At 46.8% G+C, this 22627-nt stretch overlaps 2 protein-coding genes across 3 annotated transcripts in view; both read left to right on the top strand.

Annotated features, from left to right (window-relative positions):
* OGFOD2 (2-oxoglutarate and iron dependent oxygenase domain containing 2) overlaps positions 1–15733 on the top strand; it is a 50929-nt gene extending 35196 nt beyond the window's left edge. For both annotated transcript variants that reach the window (XM_040347317.1, XM_040347318.1), the window contains exons 6-7: positions 5127–5384; positions 15422–15733. In XM_040347317.1, coding sequence (XP_040203251.1) covers positions 5127–5384; positions 15422–15697 — 534 coding nt within the window. In that variant the 3' untranslated portion in view covers positions 15698–15733. The remainder of the gene's footprint in view (positions 1–5126; positions 5385–15421) is intronic.
* Positions 15734–22257: 6524 nt separating this feature from the next.
* ARL6IP4 (ADP ribosylation factor like GTPase 6 interacting protein 4) overlaps positions 22258–22627 on the top strand; it is a 43161-nt gene continuing 42791 nt past the window's right edge. The window contains exon 1 of the mRNA XM_040347316.1: positions 22258–22366. The gene's annotated coding sequence lies outside the window, so the exon portion shown is untranslated. The remainder of the gene's footprint in view (positions 22367–22627) is intronic.

Below are 22627 nucleotides of genomic sequence, written 5' to 3'. Positions count from 1 at the left end.
CCCGGTGAGCTGAGCCACTCGCGGGCATAATAGTGTTAGGAAGCGTTGACTGTCAGTTTTATCTATGTGGTATAATTGTGAGAGCTGTGCGGCTATGTAGTAGAGGTTTAGATCTGGCAGAGCCATGCCTCCCATATCAGTCGGGTTCTTAACTGCCTGCCACGCGAGCTTGTGTCTGCCTGATCCCCATATGAATGGTTTCAGAAGGGCTTCCAATGATTTGAAGTATTTCAAGTGAAGGTAGGTTGGGGTGTGCCAAAGGATATATAATAGTTTGGGGAGAAGGACCATTTTAATAAGATTGATGCGTCCCCAGACCCCTAAGGGTAGTTGGGCCCATACCCTGATTTTAGACCTAACAAGTGCAAAAAGGGGCTCCACATTAAGGGCAATATAGTCAGCTGGGCGTCTGGAGATGTGTACCCCTAAATATTTGATAATGTCTACTCTCTGTAGTGGCATACTGGATTGGGATTCAGGGGGTGGGAAGCAATCGATCGGTAGAATCTGTGATTTCCCCCAATTGATCTTTAGGCCCGAGAAAATACCGAATTGTTCAATCGTCTGAAGCGCCGCATGAAGGGAAGGACCTGAATCTGCCAAATACAATAAGGTGTCATCCGCATACATGCTGATTTTTTCTACTAATGAACCCACTCTGCAACCATCTATCTCTGGGTTAGTGCGAATAGATATTGCGAGGGGTTCCGCCGCCAAGGCATACAAAAGTGGGGAGAGGGGGCACCCCTGCCTCGTGCCTCTGCTCAAGGCAAACAATGGGGAGGTCCAACCGTTCGCTACTACTCTGGCTGTGGGGTTGTGGTACAGTAGGCTAACCCATTTGCAAAACTTTGGGCCAAAGCCATAAGTCTCGAGGCAACGCCACAGATACCTCCACTCCACAGAGTCAAAGGCCTTAGCTGTATCAAGTGTTACTAGAACTCTAGAACCTACATTGTCGTGTGTGGCCTGTAGATTGATATACAACCGTCGAAGGTTAAAAGAGGTATTGCGGCCTGGCATGAATCCCGCCTGATCAGTGTGTATCAATGAGAGTATAACTTTGTTGAGCCTATTTGCCAACACCTTTGCAAGTATTTTAATATCTACCTGCAAGAGGGAGATAGGGCGATAGGATTCCGGGTATCCAGGGTCCTTTCCCGGCTTCGGAATGAGGACGATGGTTGCCTCTCTCATGGTCGGGGGAAGGACGTGTGTCTCAAACATGGAGTTATAGAGTTGTAACAGCTTGGGTGAGAGAATTTGACTATACTGTGAGTAAAATTCGATTGGGAGTCCATCTGAGCCTGGGGTTTTGGATCGAGCAAATGAAGCAATAGCCTCAGTTATTTCCTTCGAGGTCAGTGGGGCCTCGAGGAGGGTAGTCTGTTCAACCGTCAAGGAGGGGAGGGTGATAGTCTCGAAGAACGATTGCATCGGGCCGTCGTCCGCCGGGCTCAGAGACGTGTAGAGTTTGGCGAAAAATTCTTTAAATTCGGACGACACTGCCGACGGATCAGTGATGCATTGCCCCTCGGGACCATGCAGGGATATGACCACCGGCGGTCTATCTTCACTATGCACCATGTAGGCCAAAAGTTTCCCCGCCTTTTCCCCGTGTTCGAAAAATTTTTGTTTGGCGAAAAATAACTTGCGTCTGGCTTGTTCAAATTGTAGTTGATTCACTACCCTTGTCTGTAATTTAAGCGCCGCTGCCGCTTCTGGTGTTGGGTCCGTCGCATATCTTCGGTCTGCGAGGGAGAGGTCTAGCATCGCTTTGTCAGAGACTTCCGCCGAATCTGATTTAATCTTATTAATGCGGGAGATCAGAGACATGCGAGCGTGGAGCTTAAATGATTCCCACACCGTCTCCGCTGATGCGGACCCGGTATTCGTCTCGAAATATGACTTCCACTCATCCGAGAGGTCGTCATCTTCCGGGAGGAGCGAGAGCCAGAAGGGGTTCAAACGCCATGCCCGCCTAGGTTTGTCAATCGGGACGTTCAATGAGATCCAGTACGGGCTGTGATCAGATAGTAGGCGTGGGCCGAATTTGGCCTCTGAGAGTCTGGACGTGAGGACTTGGGAGACTAGAATGAAATCAATGCGCGACATCGAACTATGTGTGGCAGAGAAGCAGGAATACAACCGTTTTTGTGGGAATTTAAACCTCCAAGAGTCAATTAAATGGAGGGAAGCAATGAGTTTCGAGAATTTAGTGGTGGTCACCTCACCTAAATTATGGGGGGGCGTTCCGGCCAACCTATCTAGGCTGGGGTTGAGAGTAGTGTTAAAGTCCCCCAACCATACTGCCTGAATCGAGGGGTGATTTGCCATAAACGTAATCCCTTCGAGTATCACCGTCATGGCAAAGGGGGGAGGGACATAGAATGCTAAAAGAAGGAACGGCTCCCCATACAATTTCACAGACAGGAAAACATATCGGCCCTGTGGGTCCGTAGAGATAGTACACAGTTCAAAATGCACCGATTTCGCCACTAGAATGGAGACTCCCCGGGCATGGGGTGTGTGGGTCGAATGGAATGCCCACCCCACCCATGGCCTGCGGAGTGCCATCTGAAGTCTGCCTTCTACATGCGTTTCAACTAGGACCATTATATCAGCCCTTTGTTTTTTGAGGAACGCTAGTATCGCTGACCGCTTGACCTTATCTCGCATACCCCTGACATTCCAGGTGAGAAATTTTAAGGCTGTCATGGTCCACGTCCCAAAAAATATCTGGGCTCAGCTGTATTAATTAACCTCACGTAAGGAGTAGCGGTCAAAGATAATAGGGTAGGTGTCGCGAAGCGACCCATATACATAAATACACATTGCACATACAATATCAGAAATGGAAAACGAACGTGTAGTGTGACCCACATCTTCATAAGTAACAATTTACTCAATCTAAACTTTCCCCAACCCCCCACCCCCCACCCCGCCTTACACCCCAGGAACTTGGTGTAGGCATCGTCCCGAAACCTAGGAAAAAATCCTAACAGTGGAGTTACAAACTGCTCTTGATGCAAAGAGGTACTAATATGATGTTGGAGCTGCAAGGTGTTAAGAAAACAGTTTCCGAGGCTCAAAAATAAAAAAAGGGAAGCCCCAAGCACAGTAATGCTGCAGCTCCAATCATACTGGTTAGATTTCCTTCCAACAGGGGGGAAAAAGTCTCGCTGCACCTTGCATGCGGTGGGTAGAACTACTAACCATCTGAGGCTCCGGACCCGTGGGTAACAGTCCGGGCCCCACTGGACCCCAAATAGAAGTTTGCCGTAAAAAATGAAACAGTAATAAAAGTAAAACATAAAACAAAAAAGAAAAAAAGGGGGATAAATGTACAAATGGGTGAACTGACTCCGTATTATAGCAAGTGGCTAACGGATCAGCCGGGAAGAAAGAGTCGTGTAGTGGAGTAGAGAGTACAGGGAGAGGCGCGCTCAAGCATCGCCATGATGCGTGTGGAGGGGGGGAAAGACAGCTCACATGGCGGCCGATTTACAAATTTTCCCAAGGATGGTAAATTCAGACTGCGGAGGACAGTACATAAAAGATTAAAGGCCAGGGGGATAGAAAAGGTGCCACATCATGTCCCGGAATCCATCCCAGCACGGGGATTTGCTCATGTGTTATCATGAAAAGCATTGGCGAGGTGTGCATGTAAAACCCCCCCCCCCCCCCCCCCAGGGGGGATAAACACAGTTCAAGAAAGGGGAAGTCATACTTGAGATAGTACATGAGGTATGCCCGGGTACACAAAAAAAGGGGTAAAACAATCGAAGAGGGGATAATGGTGTTACTCACTTAATAGGGATCAGCCCTCATCTGCAGCACCCTCTCTTCTCTCCAGCCAGGCAATTACCTCCTCCGGATCTTCAAAGAAAAGTGCCCGGCCATCGTGTTCAATCCTGAGGCGGGCCGGGAAAAGCATGGCATATTTGATATGCTTTATGCGTAGTTGGCGTTTAGCTTCCATGAAACCCAGACGGCGGCGCTGGACTTCCGCGGAGAAGTCTGGGAAGACCGCGACCCGGACATTACCTAGGGGGATGTTGCCCTTCTCCCGGGCCAGTCTCATCGCCGCATCTCGGTCCTTGTAGTTGAGCAGCTTAGCAATAAAGGTGCGGGGGGGGGCCCCCTGCGGCGGCGGTCGTGCAGGCATGCGGTGGGCTCTTTCCACCGCGAACATGGGGGAAAAGGCTTCCCTGCCATATGTAGTGACGAGTAAGTCCTCTAGGAAGACAGTGGGGTCTCTCCCCTCAGCTCCCTCGGGGAGGCCAATAAGCCTTAGGTTACAGCGCCTCAATCTGTTCTCCATATCATCTTGTTTGGTGAAGAGTTGGTGGATCTGTCGCTGCATGCGATCTGTGACTTCCTGTAGGGGAGGAATGGCGTCCTCCACTGCCCCGACTCGGGTCTCTGCCGTCTTCACGCGGTCGCGGAGTTTATGGAAGTCCTGTCGGATCAACGATATATCCGTCCTGACCTCCTCTATTTGCGTAGTGAGCGCGGTTCTGCAGAGGGTAATAGCCTCTAGGAGACGAGCAGTGTCTCCCGCCGCTCTACTCCCGCTCGCGTCTGCTGCGTCGCCATCTTCCTCGGCCTCCACGTTGTCCTGGCGCCGGTACTGATCAAGCTTCGCCAAGGCGGCAGATTTCGCTGCTTTTGATGGCGACATGGTCACGATCGTCCCCGGCAGCAATGGAGTCAGTTCGGAGGCAAAAGGGGTCTCAAGTGAGGCAAAGGAGGATAGAAATCAGGAGTAATGGACGGAGCTTCTCTGATCAGCGTCCTACTCCATGCGGTGTCAGGCCACGCCCCTCACATGAGCTTCTTTAACGGGGTTTTGGAGCAGAGGGAGGCCCATTTAATTAATTGGTGCCGCTCCAAAAATGCAGTAAAAAAAGCCCCCAAAATGCATCTAAACACGAGAATGTATTATGGTGGCCAGAATAAATGACTATTCTAGCCAATAGAATCAGTTTACGCTCATACGAATCTTAACGCAATATGCATTTTTTTTTATCTGGCAGCATATTTGGAGTATTCTTTTATACATCTGTGTTCATGAGGCCAAAATCTGTTTGCACAGTGGATTTAATTGTTTTCTCTGCCCATAGGTCCTTCTGAATGAACTTGGCTTAGATGATTCGTTCATTACTCCCTTGCGTGAGAAATACCTCCGGCCTTTGGTTTCTGTCTTATATCCAGACTGGGGAGGCAGCTGCCTGGACAGCCACAAAGCCTTTGTAGTACAGTACTCCTTGGATAAAGACTTGGATCTCAGCTGTCATTACGATAACTCTGAGGTTACTCTGAATGTTTCCCTGGGGAAAGAGTTCACTGATGGAAACCTTTATTTTTCTGAAATGAGAGAGGTAAACTATCTTTGCAATTCATATTTTCTTTATACAGAACAGTTCAGAAAGTGCATATCCCTAATCCTTTAGATATGGTAGCTCTGACTCTGCCTGTGCTCCATTGTGGTTGCAGAGATACTGTGTGCTGTGTGATTGATTTATTTTTCTGGTCATTTTAGCTTTCTTTCTCTCAGGGCCGTGTTGTGTTACACTGTGTGTATGGTGCTTTTGCACTGTGTTCTCTATTAGGATTGTACTTGCAGATTATGTCACATCTTTGTAGTACTACTACTACTACTGCCACCCAATTGTAGATGCCTGCAGCCTGTTGTAATACCAGCTATAATCTTGTAATCTTGTATGCTGAGCAATATATCTAGTATAGAGAGGCAGAGAGCCGCCCGCTCTGTGTAAATAGACGCAGACAGGGCGGCTTGTGAGTGAGCACTCATGGGTGCCCCCATGAAAAATTGTCTTTCAATGGGGGCAATTGACAAAAAGGAGGAGCCTGGAGTGCCAGCGGGGGATCCCAAAACCATTGCACAGGGCAGGTAAGCATACTATGTTTGTTATTTTAATTTTAAAACAATGAAGCTTTAATGTCGCTTTAAACCTTCACATTTTATTTTTTTGAATAACACACGTTATACTTTTCCTCTTCTGGGGTTTTCTACTGGCTCCTCCCCCCTGCCGAGTACCCCCCTAGCAAGCCACTTGCTAAGGGAGGCATTGTTAGTCCTTGCTCCTGAGGCCAGCCCCCCACTCCCTTGTCATAGGATTTGTTTGACAGCAACAGGAGCCAATGGCTCCCGCTGTTATCAATCTGCTCTTTCGGGAGGGAGACAGCGGAGAGATCCGCTGCTCTCGTGCACAGCACTGGATCAGGATCGGGCTCAGGTAAGCATGGGGAGGGGGGGTGGTATTTTCCTCGTTGCAAAAAAGTTACCTTAAATTTAGCGGTGGTTCACCCTAAAAAACAAGTTTCTAGCATGCCATTCAGCATACTAGCGCGAGCTACAGTATGCCTTTATTTATTTTTTTGGCGCCGTACTCACAGTTTAATCGTGTAGTAAAGTTTCAGACTCCCCACAGGGAATGGGCGTTCCTATGCAGAGGGAACGTGATTGCCGGCTATGGCGCGTCACGCTTCCCGAAAATAGCCGGAGTAGGACTCGGCTGTTCACGGCGCTATACTGCGTACAGACATCGGAGCTGACTGCGCAGGCGCCGTGAAGAGCCAAGTCCTATTTCGGCTATTTTTGGGAAGCGTGACGCGCCATAGCCGGCCGTCAATCACGTTCCCTCTGCATAGGAACACCTATTCCCCGCGGGGAGTCTGAAACTTTACTACGCGATTAAACTGTGAGTACGGCGCCAAAAAAATATATAAAGACATACTGTAGCTCGCGCTAGTATGCTGAATGGCATGCTAGAATATTTTCTTTATCGTTACATCACGGGACACAGAGCGGCATTCATTACTATATGGGTTATATGGAGTACCTTCAGGTGATGGACACTGGCAATCTCAAACAGGAAATGCCCCTCCCTATATAACCCCCTCCCATAGGAGGAGTACCTCAGTTTTTACGCCAGTGTCTTAGGTGTTGGTCATGGTTTAGCTTGCCTCCGCATCCTTGGGATTAGGTGAGCTAACCGGTTCTGTCCAAAGGCCTCAGCGCTAAAGTGGTCAGTAACCGGACCCCAAACCCTTGGGGTATAGCCCATAATGCTTTTCTTTTTAGAGAGCTGGACCCTGGGCCCAGAACTTAGAAACCTTTGGGTGCCTAATGTTTCTGTTGCCAGAGTGCTATATGGGCCCAGGACAGTGGATCCTTCATAGGAACCCAGGGCCTGAAGGTCTAGACATCCCCACGGAGATGGGGGAAGATTGGGCCTCTTGCTTGGCAAAGTCCTGCGGCATGGAGCAGGTAAGTGAGGGGAAAACTTGCGGAACTTGGTTCTTAGCAGGTTTTTTCTGGGGGGTCACAGGGGACATGCCTAAAGTTATGCGCTGCATCTGGCAAACTAGTCACATATCTTAATGATAGGATGGCTCTATGTGTATTATTCCCCATAAGAAGTGACCTCCCTTGTAGTGTTGGAAAAGCATTGAGTGGGGCCTGTGTGATATAAAGTGTATGTGTGTGTCAGAGAGCTGTGCTTACCTGCAAGCCTCCAGGCGATGCTCCATCAGTCTTCCTCCTCTGAGCCTGCAAAACGCTGACCTCCTCGTGGTTCCAGCTGGAGCAGAGAGGCTCCCTTCCCCCCAACCCCCCCCCCCTATCGGCGGGCGCGCGCGCGCGTTCACGTGTTATAGGCGCAATTCGCGCCGTTTAGCTGAGGGGGGAAGGGCGGGTCAGTGGCTTAAGGAAGGGGCGGCCCTTCCTTTTTCGTTCCAACAGCTCATTCTAACATTGGAACTGGGGAGGAAAGACCAGAGCGGCAGCACGGGGCGCCGAGGACACACAGTGGCCAGAAAGGATATTGCAGTCTTCAGAAGACTGTTTTCAAGCCTAGAAATAGGCTGTTTCTTTTCCATCTCATAGTTTTTCTTTGCAATACTACTCAGGGGGACAGAATGCTTTTTCTTTCCTGGATTTGAAACAAAAAAAAAAAGAAAAAGATTGAAAAAAAAAAAAAAAAAAAAGTCATCTAGGGGAGAGGAAGCATTTTTTTTATCCCCCAAACAGGTGTTTGGGCAATTAACTATTTATAGTTCCAAGTACCAATAAGCTAGCAGGTGTACCTCGGTATTGTACCATGGCATCCGGGTCAGAGGGTACAAGAGGTGGGGATTCCCCCAGAGAGTCTGAGGTCTCGGACAAAGTTATGCCGCTGCTTTCCCCACAGGGAGCCTTGGGGCCATCGGGATCTGGGGCTGGAGCTGGCGCGGGTCAGTCCAACCCTAAGATAGTCACGGACGAGGTATTACTCACCTCTTTAAAGGAGATGGAGAAAAGAATGGGAAAAATGATAGCCACAGCTATGCGGGGCAGTAAACGGATTAGATCTCCGTCGCCCGAGCGCGGACCCTCAGAAGAGGAGGTCCTTTCCACAGGGGAATTGGACGACCTCTTGGACAAGGACCAAGTAGGTTCAGGGATCGAAGATCCGGATACAGAGGAGTCTGGAGCAGTCTCCCAAGGGGAGAGCTGGTGGATTCAAGCCTTAACGGACTTGGTCCATAATGCATTCAACTTGCCAGTACCAGATCTCCAGGTATCGACGGTTTCAGCTTTGGGCTCACTGAGGGCGCCTCAAAGCAATGCAGTGTTTCCGATCCACCCTCTACTAGAGGGAGTTTTGTTCCAAGATTGGAACAAGCCAGATAAAATCTTCTTACCACCTAAAAGATTCTCTGCCCTATATCCTATGGAAGATAAATTTTCCAAGAAATGGGCTACTCCTGCAGTGGACGCAGCCATCTCATGTATTAACAAATCATTAACATGCCCTGTAGAAAACATACAGGTATTCAAGGATCCAGTTGATAAACGCTTGGAAGCACTACTTAAGAACTCCTTCACTACTGCAGGGGCAGTAGTACAGCCAGCTGTGGCTGCGATTGGGGTTGCTCAAGCATTATCGGATCAAGTTAAGCAGATGCTTAAACTTATTCCTGCCCAGCAGGCAGAAGAATTTTCGGATGTCCCTAAGGCCATATGTTTTACGGTAGACGCAATTAAGGATTCTATCCAGCAAGCGTCACGTTTATCGTTATCCCTTATCCATATGAGAAGACTCTTATGGTTAAAAAGCTGGGAGGCCGAGCCCCCATGCAAGAAGCTCCTGGTAGGGTTCCCCTTCCATGGAGGACGACTCTTCGGAGAAGACCTAGATAAATACATTCAGACCATTTCAAACGGCAAAAGTACTCTCTTGCCAACTAAGAAGAAGTTTCAGGGGCCTGCGTTTAAACGACAGTACTCCCCTGGGCAGGGGCTCTCTAATGCCAAACAGTATCGACGGCCTCCTGCGAAAGCAAACTTCGGCTTCAACAGCAAGTCACAAGGACAGGCTGCTAGAGGCAGAAAGCAGTGGTTTCGCAAACCAGCAAAACCAGCCCCCAAGCCGACCTTATAAAGGGGCGCCCCCACCCACGAAGGTGGGGGGAAGGCTGCGACTCTTTTCAGAGGTCTGGGAAGCCAGCATTCCCGACGAGTGGGTACGGTCTTCCGTGGCCACGGGCTACAAATTAGATTTCCTAAAGTTTCCTCCTCCTCATTTCCAGGCGTCGAGGATTCCAAACGATCCGGAGAAGGGAGCCGCATTAATGTCGGCATTAAATCATCTACTTTCCCAGGAAGTAATAGTAGAGGTACCAGTCCTGGAACAGGGGCTGGGTTTCTACACCAACCTATTCATCATCCCAAAGTCCAATGGAGAGGTCAGGCCAATTTTGGACCTAAAGATGGTAAACGCATACCTAAAAGTCCGCTCATTTCGGATGGAATCCGTGCGGTCAGCAGCTGCCACACTCCAAAAGGACGACTTCATGGCGTCCATAGACATAAGGGATGCCTACCTTCATGTTCCAATTTATCAGCCACATCAAAGATATCTACGCTTCATGGTGGCTTCATTTCCAATTCGTGGCGCTTCCCTTCGGGTTGGCTACGGCCCCCCGGGTGTTCACGAAGGTCCTAGCTCCAATCCTAGCCAAGCTAAGGATCCAAGGGGTCACGATCCTAGCATACCTGGACGACCTCCTAGTCATAGATCACTCGTCTCCCGGCTTGGAGCGAGCAGTGGCCCTCACGGTCCAATACCTCGAAGTTCGGCTGGGTCCTAAATCGAGAAAAGTCAGCTTTCCTGCCCACAAGGCAGTTGGAATATCTCGGCATGAGATTAGACACAGAACAACAAAGAGTGTTTCTACCTCTGAGGAAGGTCAAAGCCATCAAGGAATTAATCCTACTGGTTCTAAGCAAGAAGGAACCGACTATTCGCCTATGTATGAGGTTACTAGGCAAGATGGTGGCCACATTCGAGGCGGTACCATACGCCCAGAGCCACACTCGCATCCTGCAGGCAGCCATCCTGTCAGCATGGAGCAGAAGGCCACAGGCCTTGGATATCCCGTTGCCGCTCTCATCAAGAGTCCGACAAAGTCTGTGTTGGTGGTTAGACCCTCAGAATCTACTGAAGGGGAAGTCTTTCAGCCCAGTGGCTTGGAAGATAGTGACCACAGACGCCAGCCTGACGGGCTGGGGAGCAATTTTGGATGGTTGCACTCGCCAAGGTACTTGGGCAAAGCCAGAGAAGCAGTTGCCCATCAACATCTTGGAGCTCAGAGCTGCTCGACTAGCCCTCAGGGCTTGGACGTCAAAATTGCAGGGGTTCCCGGTGAGAATTCAATCAGACAATGCCACGGCCGTGGCATACATAAATCACCAAGGGGGAACCAGGAGTCAAGCCGCTCAGAGAGAGGTGAGCTTGATTCTCCTATGGGCAGAGGCTCATGTGCCCTGCATATCGGCAATATTCATTCCAGGAGTGGACAACTTTCAGGCGGACTTCTTAAGCCGCCAGACTCTATTGCCGGGGGAATGTTCTCTGCATCCACAAATCTTTCAAGCACTCTGCCAAAGATGGGGAGTGCCGGACGTGGATATCATGGCATCGAGACTCAACAAGAAGCTAGACAGGTTCATGTCCCGCTCAAGGGATTCGATGGCCTGCGGAACCGATGCGTTGGTTTGCCCTTGGCATCAGTTCAAACTTCTTTATGCGTTTCCCCCGCTCCAGTTACTACCCCGCCTGCTGCGCAGGATCCGGGTGGAGCACATACCAGTCATCCTGGTAGCTCCAGCATGGCCCAGAAGGGCATGGTACTCACTAATCTTAAGGATGGTAGTGGGAGACCCTTGGACTCTTCCTCTACGGCCAGACCTGCTATCGCAAGGTCCGATCCTCCACCCTGCCTTACGGCATCTAAATTTGACGGCCTGGAAGCTGAATCCCTGATTCTCAGGGGTAGAGGTCTGTCTCAGAGAGTAATCTCTACCCTAATCAGAGCCAGGAAACCGGTCTCTAGGGTGATTTATCACAGGGTCTGGAAGGCCTATGTAGGCTGGTGTGAGTCCAAGCTATGGCTTCCTCGCAAGTTCACCATCGATAGAGTTTTAAGTTTTCTCCAGCTAGGAGTGGATAAAGGATTGGCATTAAGCACAATCAAAGGACAGATTTCTGCTCTGTCAGTGTGGTTTCAGCGGCCGCTGGCCACCCACTCGCTGGTTAAGACCTTCCTTCAAGGGGTCTTACGTATTAAACCTCCAGTTAAATCCCCGCTTTGTCCGTGGGATTTAAATCTTGTTCTGTCAAGTTTACAGAAACAACCGTTTGAGCCGTTGGCTGAAATTCCTTTGGTTCTACTGACAAGGAAGTTAGTATTTTTGGTCGCCATAGTTTCCGCAAGAAGAGTATCGGAACTGGCGGCCTTATCCTGTAAGGAACCATATCTTATTTTTCATAAGGACAGGGTCGTTCTCCGCCCTCATCCTTCCTTCCTACCGAAGGTTATATCCAGTTTTCATTTGAACCAGGATTTGGTATTACCATCCTTCTTCCCTAAACCTACTTCCAGAAAGGAAGGGTTGCTGCATAACTTGGATATTGTCAGGGCCATGAAGGCCTATCTTAAAGCTACAAAGAAGATCCGGAAAACAGATGTGCTGTTCATTTTACCGGATGGGCCCAAGAAGGGGCAGGCAGCTGCAAAGTCCACCATTTCTAGGTGGATTAAGCAATTAATCACTCAGGCCTACGGCTTGAAAGGGTTGCCTCCTCCAGTATCATTAAGGGCTCATTCTACTAGGGCCATGGGCGCCTCCTGGGCAGCACACCACCAGATCTATATGGCTCAAGTTTGCAAGGCGGCAACCTGGTCTTCTGTCCACACGTTTACAAAATTCTACCAGTTGGACGTAAGAAGGAATACTGATACAGCCTTTGGGCAGGCAGTGCTGCAGGCTGCAGTTTGAGACCCTCGGATTCCGGGGGCTCCTCTTTTTTGAGTTAAATTTAAAATTTAAGAATAATTTTCTCAACTAAGTTGGATTTATTATGATTTGAGTATTTCTCTAAATTAAATCCTTTTGTCTTGGAGATGTTCTCCCTCCCCTCATTGTAAGCATTGCTTTGGGACATCCCATATAGTAATGAATGCCGCTCTGTGTCCCGTGATGTAACGATAAAGAAAAAGAGATTTTTAATACAGCTTACCTGTAAAATCTTTTTCTTGGAGTACATCACGGGACACAGAGCTCCCACCCCTCTTTTGAGGACCATTTTGGGGAGGCATACTGCTTGCTACAAAACTGAGGTACTCCTCCTATGGGAGGGGGTTATATAGGGAGGGGCATTTCCTGTTTGAGATTGCCAGTGTCCATCACCTGAAGGTACTCCATATAACCCATATAGTAATGAATGCCGCTCTGTGTCCCGTGATGTACTCCAAGAAAAAGATTTTACAGGTAAGCTGTATTAAAAATCTCTTTTTTTTTTTTTTTAGGGTGAACCCCCGCTTTAATGCAGAGAAAGCATTAAAGTAAAAAATCTTAAAACGTTTGTTACCCCAACACTTCATATTCCTGATATGTGTCTTCTGTACCATGTACTTGTACATTACTTGTAAGAAAGTACCCTGTTCTCTGTATCGCTTCCTTTGTGTGAAATTCCTGGTGTTCCTGTCAGTCCTTCTGCTTTCCCATTAAAAACTGACCACACTAAGCAGGCGAGCACACCATGGTCAGTTCTCTAGTTGTGCTGGGAACTCTGTGTGCTCTCCTCCAATGATCAGACTTGTCCTGACACGCCCCCCGCTGCATAGCCATTCACTGGGAAGCTCAGTGAGCTATTTTTTCTCCTCCCCCAGCTCTCATGCAGCTGAAAACAGAGGGAATGTGATCACATATTTATAAGGTATTTATAATGTTTGAAAATTGGTTGAAAAAGGAAATTGTAATGTGTGTATTGCGTTTTTAAACAGGAACCACATAAAATGTGATATGATTGCACAATGTATGTTCAATTTATTTTAGATGTAGTATGAGTGTCTACCTAAATTATCCTTACAAATAGACCTAATAATAATAATAATAGACTTACACTACATAGTTGTTGAAGCTGAACTCCAGGTATGAGGTTTATTGCATACATACAATTATTCAGCTTGAAGCAATGTAAGTATACATATCTAATTACTGAGGGACTGCTGGGGAAGCTGACAATTACTGTTGTAGTTGGTGTTTCTATGATAGCCATGATTTTTTGAGTCCTGTGTTGTGTGGCTTCCCCTCTGCACCTTGATCACAGAGGGTTGCTCACTCTGCAGTGCCACCGTTCACAGGACACCTTGTTTTTTTTTCAATGCATACAAAGCATTCTCTGATTAAATGTGGTGATAATCGTGACATCTCTCCATCTTTTCCTTGTCCAATCACTGTACTGTAGTGACAAAAAGTTTAGAGACTAGTTTTGTGACACGCCAACAGATGGCATCATAATGCTGCAGGCACAGTCACAGGAAGAACCGACCTTCCTAGGTAGGTGTGCCAAAAGACATTGTCCTGTGTACATCGGGAGCTGTGCAACTGGTGCTATTCTGACCATGTGCGTTACCCCGCCTGCTATTTCATTATGGGCCACAAGTTAGAATAAAGATGCTGCAATGAGGATTTCAAAGTGTGTTTTGAGTGTCACGCGCGATTGTTCTCCGACGATCGTTTCGACATTTTTGGGGTTTGAGCTTGTTGAAAGTCTTCCTGATCTCTCGCCATCTTCCAGTGAAGTTCCTTCGCTCTTAAAGCATGTGTGTCACTAAAAACCGCTCAAACTGCTCCAAATGTGTTAGCTGATAAACGTATTCTTCCACCTGATTTATGAAGATTTCTTTCTAAATTGTTTTAATTAGGTTGTAACTAGAGGTGCACCGAAATGGAAATTTCAGAACCGAAACGAAACCGAAATAAAAAAAAATGTCAGGCCGAAAACCGAAAATTACTTTTCTTTTTTTTTAAATAATTGTATGTTAAAACAGTACAGTCGGATTGCAAAAATGTATGGAGCATCCTATCACTGTCCCCCAATTTTTTTTTTTATTACTTTATCACTTTTTTTTTTGTAGCTTGTCGTTTTACTTTTTTTATTTTTGTATAATTTTCTTATTTTTAATATTATTTTTCTTATTCCTTACTTTTTAGTTACTTATTTTATTAATTTAATTATTATTTAACACTTAACTTTATTGCTACCACACAAAATAATTCCCTGTGTGATAGCAATTGGAGGTGACAGGTTCTCTTTATTAACCCTGTCACCTCCAAAAACAGGAGTGCATTGGCGGCAAGGACAGGAGCCAGACTAGGCAACCGGGGGAGGAGGGGGGGGGGGGCAGAGTGCAGAAGATAGAGTCAGCCGAGGGAGGTGTGGGGGGAAGGACGGATGGCTGCACAGTGCACACATGTTCTACTAGAAAAGAAAGAAACTCACTGCCCATATGCTGAAACTGTCTCCATGCTGCTCGCACACAGCCCCGCCTCCTCCTAACCCCACGCTGTGATAGACAGAACACATCTCAGCATTAGACCCGCATTCTGTCTATCACAGCGTGGTTAGGAGCAGGCGGGGCTGTGTGCGAGCAGAGCGGAGACAATTTCAATGTGTGTTTTACCGTTCTGCAATCCCGCGTTGCACCACTAGTCATTATCGGCAATTTTTAAGTTGTTTCAGGATATCTCCAAAACAGCGATATATCGGCGCATCCCTAGTTGTAACATGTGTGGCCACTTTTATTGGATTTAAGCTGCTAATTTCAGACCAGGAGAAGATAGGGGGGAAAACTTCCCCAGTGGGGAGAAAAAAAAGAAAATATATAGCCTGCTGCTTGTAATTAAATACCAGTTTTCATTCTAATGACCCTGGTAAACGGATTAAAAGATGATTGGCTCATATAGGTTATTTCTTAATTCTTCTTTCAGTATTAGGTTACCAATTCTGAATGCTAAATCTCTACATTGACTATAGTAAAAAATAATTTGTCTTCCATCCAGGTTCCAGTCAATGAAAGAAGATATACAGAAGTTGAGCATCTAATTGGTCAGGGAATTTTGCACAGGGGGCAGCAAATACATGGAGCCCTCCCAATTACTTCAGGAGAACGGTGGAATCTTATATTATGGATGAGAGCGTCATCAGTACGTAACAAACGTTGTCCCATGTGTGACAAGGAGCCTAAGCTTATAGAGACTGTTGGACAAGGAGATGGATTTACAGTGACAGAAAAAGAAATCAAGGTGGAGACAGTAGATATGTGTGCTGTATTGTAAAGTTATTGTACAGAATAAAATATTTTTATATCAACATTGTAAGCTTTTATCATGGTTTATTTAACCGTTCATACATACATAAATACACAGAGGTGTTTTCAACTTGCAGTAGGCTTGTGTTAAAGATCGTAAGTTTGGCTGCCTTCCTCAAAAGAAAAACAGAAGCTTCATTCACACTGGACTTGGAGGTTCTACGTTCAGATGTGATGGAGGGCCTTTTTACGTGCGTACTTGATCAGGGTATCGTTCGCACTGCACCCTTCCCCTTTAGAGGAGTGCATACTCAGATCTCCATTGAGCTCAAGAGGCAGCATTATGGTGAAGAGCACTTCCTAAATCAAATCCCTCAGTGTGTGGGCACCTTTCCACACATTTGAGATCTGATGCCAAATAAATGGACACTTGTGTGCTTTGCCTCCTCTACTGTATATTAAAAAAAAACAAATGATGGCTCCAATGCTGAAACTTTTCAGGGGCGCACCTATCCATGCCAAAACATTGCAGATATAGACAGATAAGTATAGGTAGAAGAGAGGACAGATGCACACAACTCTTAGCCTGGGTTCACAATTGCGATGTGGAAACTAGCATAGTTACAGTTCCCACATCACATCTGTCTTGCAGGCAGTTCACACTGCCCTCTGCGAACCGCTGTGGGTGTCAATACAAAGTTAACGATTGGTTCGCGGACCACAGTGTGAACTTCGAATTCGGACAGGAATCGCATCACATGGGATCCGATTCCAGTGCGGGGGGGTCTCCTGCACCTTTTTCACATGAACCCATGCGATCCGATTCCAGTGCACAGGGGTGGGGGAAATTCGCATTGGACTGACATCGCATGTGATCTGGACAGCAATGCGGTGTGAATCTCATGCGATGTCTGTGTTTGCAATACTGTGAACCCAGGTGAACTCCAAGTTAAATACTACTGTATGTACTCATGCAAATACTCAGATACCCAAAACTGATACCTTTGCAGTTTGATTTAAGCCCATACAAAATGAATGGCCTTGAATCTCACTGCAAAGAATCATGTGCGATTTGAACAGAAATCTGGTGTGATTCCTGTCCGAATCGCATTTGGTTTCCCGCAGCGCTCCTGTGTGAACCCAGGCTTATCATAGTGGCTTCAGCTTGGATCCAAACAGGAGCAGTGTGGGGAATAGCACCACTGCATTCCTGTTCAAATCACATGCGTTTTTTTGCAGTACTATTTGAGCACATTTATTTTGTATGGGCTCAAATAGCACAGCAAAGTTATCAGTACTCGGTATCTGTGAGTACTTGACCGAAAGTATCGGTACTCGTACTCACTGGTAAAAAAAACAGTATCAGTGCAACCCTACTAAACACACAAAAACATAAACAACTGTATCAACCCGACAATGAAAGGTTGTTAATTAATAACAAACAGCTGTATCTGCCAAAAGATTTGCATTTCTCTCTAGCCACGTATACCCCTGTCATTGTCAAAGTGAATCTAAAGCCCTGCAGGCTTCACATTTTTCAGGCGGTATAGCAGCGCTATTTTTAGCGCTGAACCGCCTGAAAAACATGTCAGTGTGAAAGGGGCCCAAGTGTAGCTAAAATAAAAAACTGAAAAACCAACACATAACTTGCACTTAACAGTATCTCTGATTGGAGGGGGGTGGAGCTAGTAATAATTTGCTCATCCTCCATTCATAGATCGCTTTCCATTCACAGAAGCTGTAGATGATTTCTATGCCTCAAGCAGCTGGGCAGAAGGAAAGCATGCAAGGAACTTCCTTAAAGGGGTTGTAAAGGTAAAAAATGTATTTCCTAAATAGCTTCCTTTACCTTAGTGCAGTCCTCCTTCACTTACCTCATCCTTCCATTTTGCTTTTAAATGTCCTTATTTATTCTGAGAAATCCTCACTTCCTGATCTTCTGTCTGTAAACTCAACACAGTAATGCAAGGCTTTCTCCCTGGTGTGTAGAAAGTCTCTTGAGGGGGGAGGGGGCGAGCAGGCAAGTCAGGACACTCTCTACTTTGCAGATAGAGAAAGGAGCTGTGTGTTAGTGGGCGTCCTGACACTCCTGCTAGCCCCCCTCAAGAGGCTTTCTCCACACCAGGGAGAAAGCCTTGCATTATGGTGTGTAGTTACAGACAGAAGAACAGGAAGTGAGGATTTCTCAGAAGAAATAAGGACATTGAAAAGCAAAATGGAAGGATGAGGTAAGTGAAGGAGGACTGCACTAAGGTAAAGGAAGCTATTTAGGGGGGGAAAAAAATTACCTTTACAACCCCTTTAACTTCAAAAGATCACCACCGCCATTGCAATGTGATTATTACATCCTTGCTGCTCTTAGTTCTATGCCTAACATGTTCAATATAAGTGAGTTTACATATATATTTATGTTTTAGGATGTACTTATACATTTTCTTCACTAGAAGAATTGTTTTGGATAGAGTTTGCTTTTAGTAGGTACTGTACAGTGGGGGAAATGATTATTTGATCCCTGGAAGGGTTTGTAGGTTTGCCTACTTACAAAGAAATGAAGGGTCTATCATTTTTTGTCATAGGTGTATGATTCAATCTTGGTCTCATCTGACCACAGCGCTTCTCTGAATCAAAATTTAGTTCTTTGGCATTAACTGGATTTGCCGTGTTTCGAGTAAGAAAAATGCTGGCTATGACCCTAAGAACACCATCCCTACAGTCATCCCAGAGGTGGAAACATGATGCTTTGGGGCTGTTTCTCTCATAAAGGTACAGGCTGACGTTTCCACATTAAGCGGCCAATGGACGGGGCCATGTATTGTAAAATCTTGGATGAGAACCTTCTTCCCTCAACCAGAATACTGAAGATGGGATGTGGATGGGTCTTCCAGCATGAGAATGACCCAAAACATACCGCCAAGGCAACAAAAGAGGCTCAAAAAGAAGCACTTTAAGGTCATGAAGTGGCCTAGCAAGTCTCCAGACCTTAATCCTATAGAAAATGTATGGGGGAGCTGAAACTTCAAGTTGCCAAAAGACAGTCAAGACACCTAAAGGCTACTTTCACACTGAGGTGTTGGGGGCGTTGGCGGTAAAGTGCCACTATTTTTAGCGGCACTTTACCGTTGTTTTTGCGGAGCTTTTCGGCCGATAGCGGGGTGTTTTTAACCCCCGCTAGCAGCCGAAAAAGGGTTAAAAGCGCCCACAAAGCAGCGCTGTCCATTCATTTAGTTTTCAACAACGCCTCAAAGATGCTGCCTGCAGGACTTTTTTGGCGTCCTGCTGGTGCACCGCTCCAGCGTGAAAGCACCTGGGCTTTCAAACTGGAGTGAGAGGAGAGGCTCTTTGCAGGCGCTAGTTTTTAGAGTTATAGGGCCAGATTCTCAAAGGGCTTACGACAGCGCAACGCCATTTGCGCCGTCGTAAGTTCTAATCTGGCCCGGCGTATCTATGCGACTGATTCTTAGAATCAGTTACGCATTGATATCCATTAGATCTGACAGGCGTAAGGCTCTTACGCTGTCAGATCTTAGATGCAATTTTTTTTTCCCGCCGCTAGGTGTCGCCGACGTCGTTTTCCCAGTCGTCTATGCAAATGAGCTATTTACGCGAGATTCCCGAACGTACGCGCGGTCGACGCAGTGAATTTACGACGTTTCCGTAAGTGTAAACTTACCCCTGCTATATGAGGGGTAAGTTTACGAAGGTCCGTCGTATGCCATGTTAAGTATGGCGTCGGGTCGGCGTCGTCTTTTTCCGTTGTTTTCCTAAGTCGTTCGCGAATAGGACTTTACGTCAATGACGCTCACGTCGGCGTCATTGACGTTTTCCGTCGTGAGCTGGAGCATGCGCACTGGGCTATTTTTACGCCAGTCGTATGCGCAGTTCGATCGGCGCGGGGGCGCGCTTAATTTAAATACAAGGCGCCCCCTTTGAATTACGCGGCCTTACGCCGGGCCATTTACACTACGCCGCCGCAAATTACGGAGCAAGTGCTTGGAGAATACGGCACTTGCTCCAGTAAGTTGCGGTGGCGTAGTGTAAATGGCTTGCGCTACGCCGCCGCGGATTCTACGAGAATCTGGCCCATAGTGCCTGTAAAGCGCCTCAGTGTAAAAGCAGCCTAAGGATTTAGAGAAGATCTATAAAGAAGAGTGGACCAAAATCCCCCCCTGAGATGTGGATTAAAAATAGGTAAGTACGCACATCTTTTTTTATACAGGTTAGACAGAAAATATAGGAGGTAGGGTTGCTACCTCATCCCTTTAAAACCGAACACATAATAATTACACAGGTTCTGTGGCTGATTAAGGTGGTAATTAAACGATGTGTTCGGGATTAAAGGGACAACCCTAGTAGGAGGAAATTTTTTTTTTAATACTATCCACTTGCCAACTGCCTTACGTATAAGTACAGCAGCAGAGCGTCTCTCCTGTGCTGGATCACATACCCACTGTGTGATCCAGTACATCCAGGTAGGAGGTGTGCCAACAGCATGCCCACATTGCTGTGATTAGACAGCACAAGCTGATCAGCGGGTCCCAGCCAATGGATGACCATCGGCACTCGCTGATCATCAAGGAGGAAGACGGGACAGAAGTCTGTGTATATAAACAATACAGAGCTCTGTCCTGTCAGTGGAAATGTGCAGGGAATAAAAACCAGCACATCCCTTAGTAAAAGCACCTCACTGCACACACCCTAGATGTTAACCCCTTCCCAGCCAGTGTCATTAGTACAGTGACAGTGCATATTTTTAGCCCTGATCACTGTATTTGTGTCACTGGTCCCCACAAAGTATCAGTGTCTGACTGCCCGCCATACTATCGCAGTCCCGTCTATAAGTCGCTGATCTCCACCATTACTAGTATAAATAAATAGAAATTCCAGTATATACACCGTAGTTTGTAGACGCTATAACGTTCATGTAAACCCATCAATAGACTCTTATTGGGATTTTTTTAACCAAAAATATGTAGCATGTTGGCCTAAATTTATGAAGAAATTAGGGCCCGGATTCACGTAGAAGAGCGCATCTTTGTGCGGGCGTAACGTATCCTATTTACGTTACGCCTCTGCAACTTTTATAGGCAAGTGCAGTATTCACAAACCAAAGTTGCGGCGGCGTAGCGTAAATAGGCCGGCGTTAGCCCGCCTAATTCAAATGTGGAAGATGTGGGCGTGTGTTATGTAAATTTATTGTGACCCCACGTAAATGACGCTTTTTACGAACAGCGAATGCGCCGTCCGTGAAAGTATCCCAGTGCGCATGCTCCAAATTAACCCGCAAGAAGCCAATGCTTTCGACGTGAACGGGGAACAGGCAACTTTACGCCGGAAAAAGCCTTACGAAAACGGCGTATCTGGACTGCGACGGCCAGGCGTACGTTCGTGAATCGGCGTATCTAGCTGATTTACATATTTCTAGGCGTAAATCAGCGTACACGCCCCTAGCGGCCAGCGTAAATATGCAGTTAAGATACGGCGGCGTAGGAGACTTGCACTGGTCGTATCTTATACAAATTCTGGCGTATCTGATTCTTTGAATCAGGCGCCAAGATACGACGGCTCAGACTCAGAGATACGACGGCGTATCTGGAGATACGACAGCGTATCTGGAGATGCACGGCTGTGCAAAGTAACGTACCTGTACGTTGCTTTGCCGCCACGTGCTCCGTGGTCATGCCCGCGGCTGTCCCGCGCTCGTGTCAAGGAGCTGCAGAACAGGAAGATGCCAATGTAAAGAAGGCGTTTCCCTGTTCTACCTAGTGACAGGACAGTGATCTACTGCTCCTCGTCATCGGGAGCAGTGATCACTGTTGTGTCACTTGTAGCCCAGCCCCCCCACAGTTAGAATCACTCCCTAGGACACACTTAACCCCTTCATCGCCCCCTAGTGTTTAACCCCTTCCCTGCCAGTGTCCTTTTATAGCACTAATCGCTGTATAAATGACAATGGTCCCCAAAAAAGTATCCGGTGTGTCCGCCATTAATATCGCAGTCACAATAAAAATCGCTGATCGCCGCCATTACTAATAAGAAAATTATAATAAAAATACCATAAAATTATCACTATTTGGTAGACGCTATAACTTTTGCGCAAACCAATCAATATACGCTTATTGGGATTTTTTTTACCAAAAATATGTAGAAGAATATCGGCCTAAACTGAGAAAGAAATTCGTTTTTTTATATATTTTTGGGGGATATTTATTATAACAAAAAATAAAAAATATTGCTTTTTTTTTCAAATTTGTTTATAGCGCAAAAGATAAAAACCGCAGAGGTGATCAAATACCACCAAAAGAAAGCTCTATTTGTGGGGAAAAAAGGACGTAAATTTTGTTTGGGTGCAACGTCTCACGACCACGCAATTGTCAGTTAAACCGACACAGTGCCGAATTGCAAAAAGTGCTCTGGTCATGAAGGGGGGGGGGGGGTAAATCCTTCCGGGGCTAAAGTGGTTAATTAGTGTTAGCTTTTTCTTCCTCTTTAAGAATACATACTTGGATAGAAGTTTAGTGTTTCTGTAACAGTACAATATAATAAATCCCTAGTAGTCTATGGGCTGACTCTTTATTGCTAGTTGTATGAACAGCCGCCTACACACTTGTCCAAAGGCCCTCCAATAAAACACCCGGAACTAAAGAGACGGGAACAATTGCAGGGGGCGCATATAAGAGTTGCACAGCGGATATATCAGGTAAATCATCACAGCATAGAAAATGCTCGTAGTATCTGTGGGTTCTCCTGCTGCATACTGACCGCGGGCTCAGTGCTCGCAGGGGGAAGGGGTGAGCCTTCGGTGTACGTTATGAGTGAAATTCCCGAGAAACTCTCCGCTTAGAGCGCTGCATTGTTGCTGCTGATAGAGTGACGCGCATGCGCGGTGCTGCGGTCCACAGCCCATAGCTGACAGGGAGGAAGGGAACCCAGTGAAGGGCCAGTGATAACATTGTATATA

Source organism: Rana temporaria, chromosome 1 (genome assembly GCF_905171775.1).
Source record: "Rana temporaria chromosome 1, aRanTem1.1, whole genome shotgun sequence".
In the NCBI taxonomy this organism is placed as follows: Eukaryota; Metazoa; Chordata; class Amphibia; order Anura; family Ranidae; genus Rana; species Rana temporaria.
This window is presented reverse-complemented; position numbering and strand designations above follow the sequence as displayed.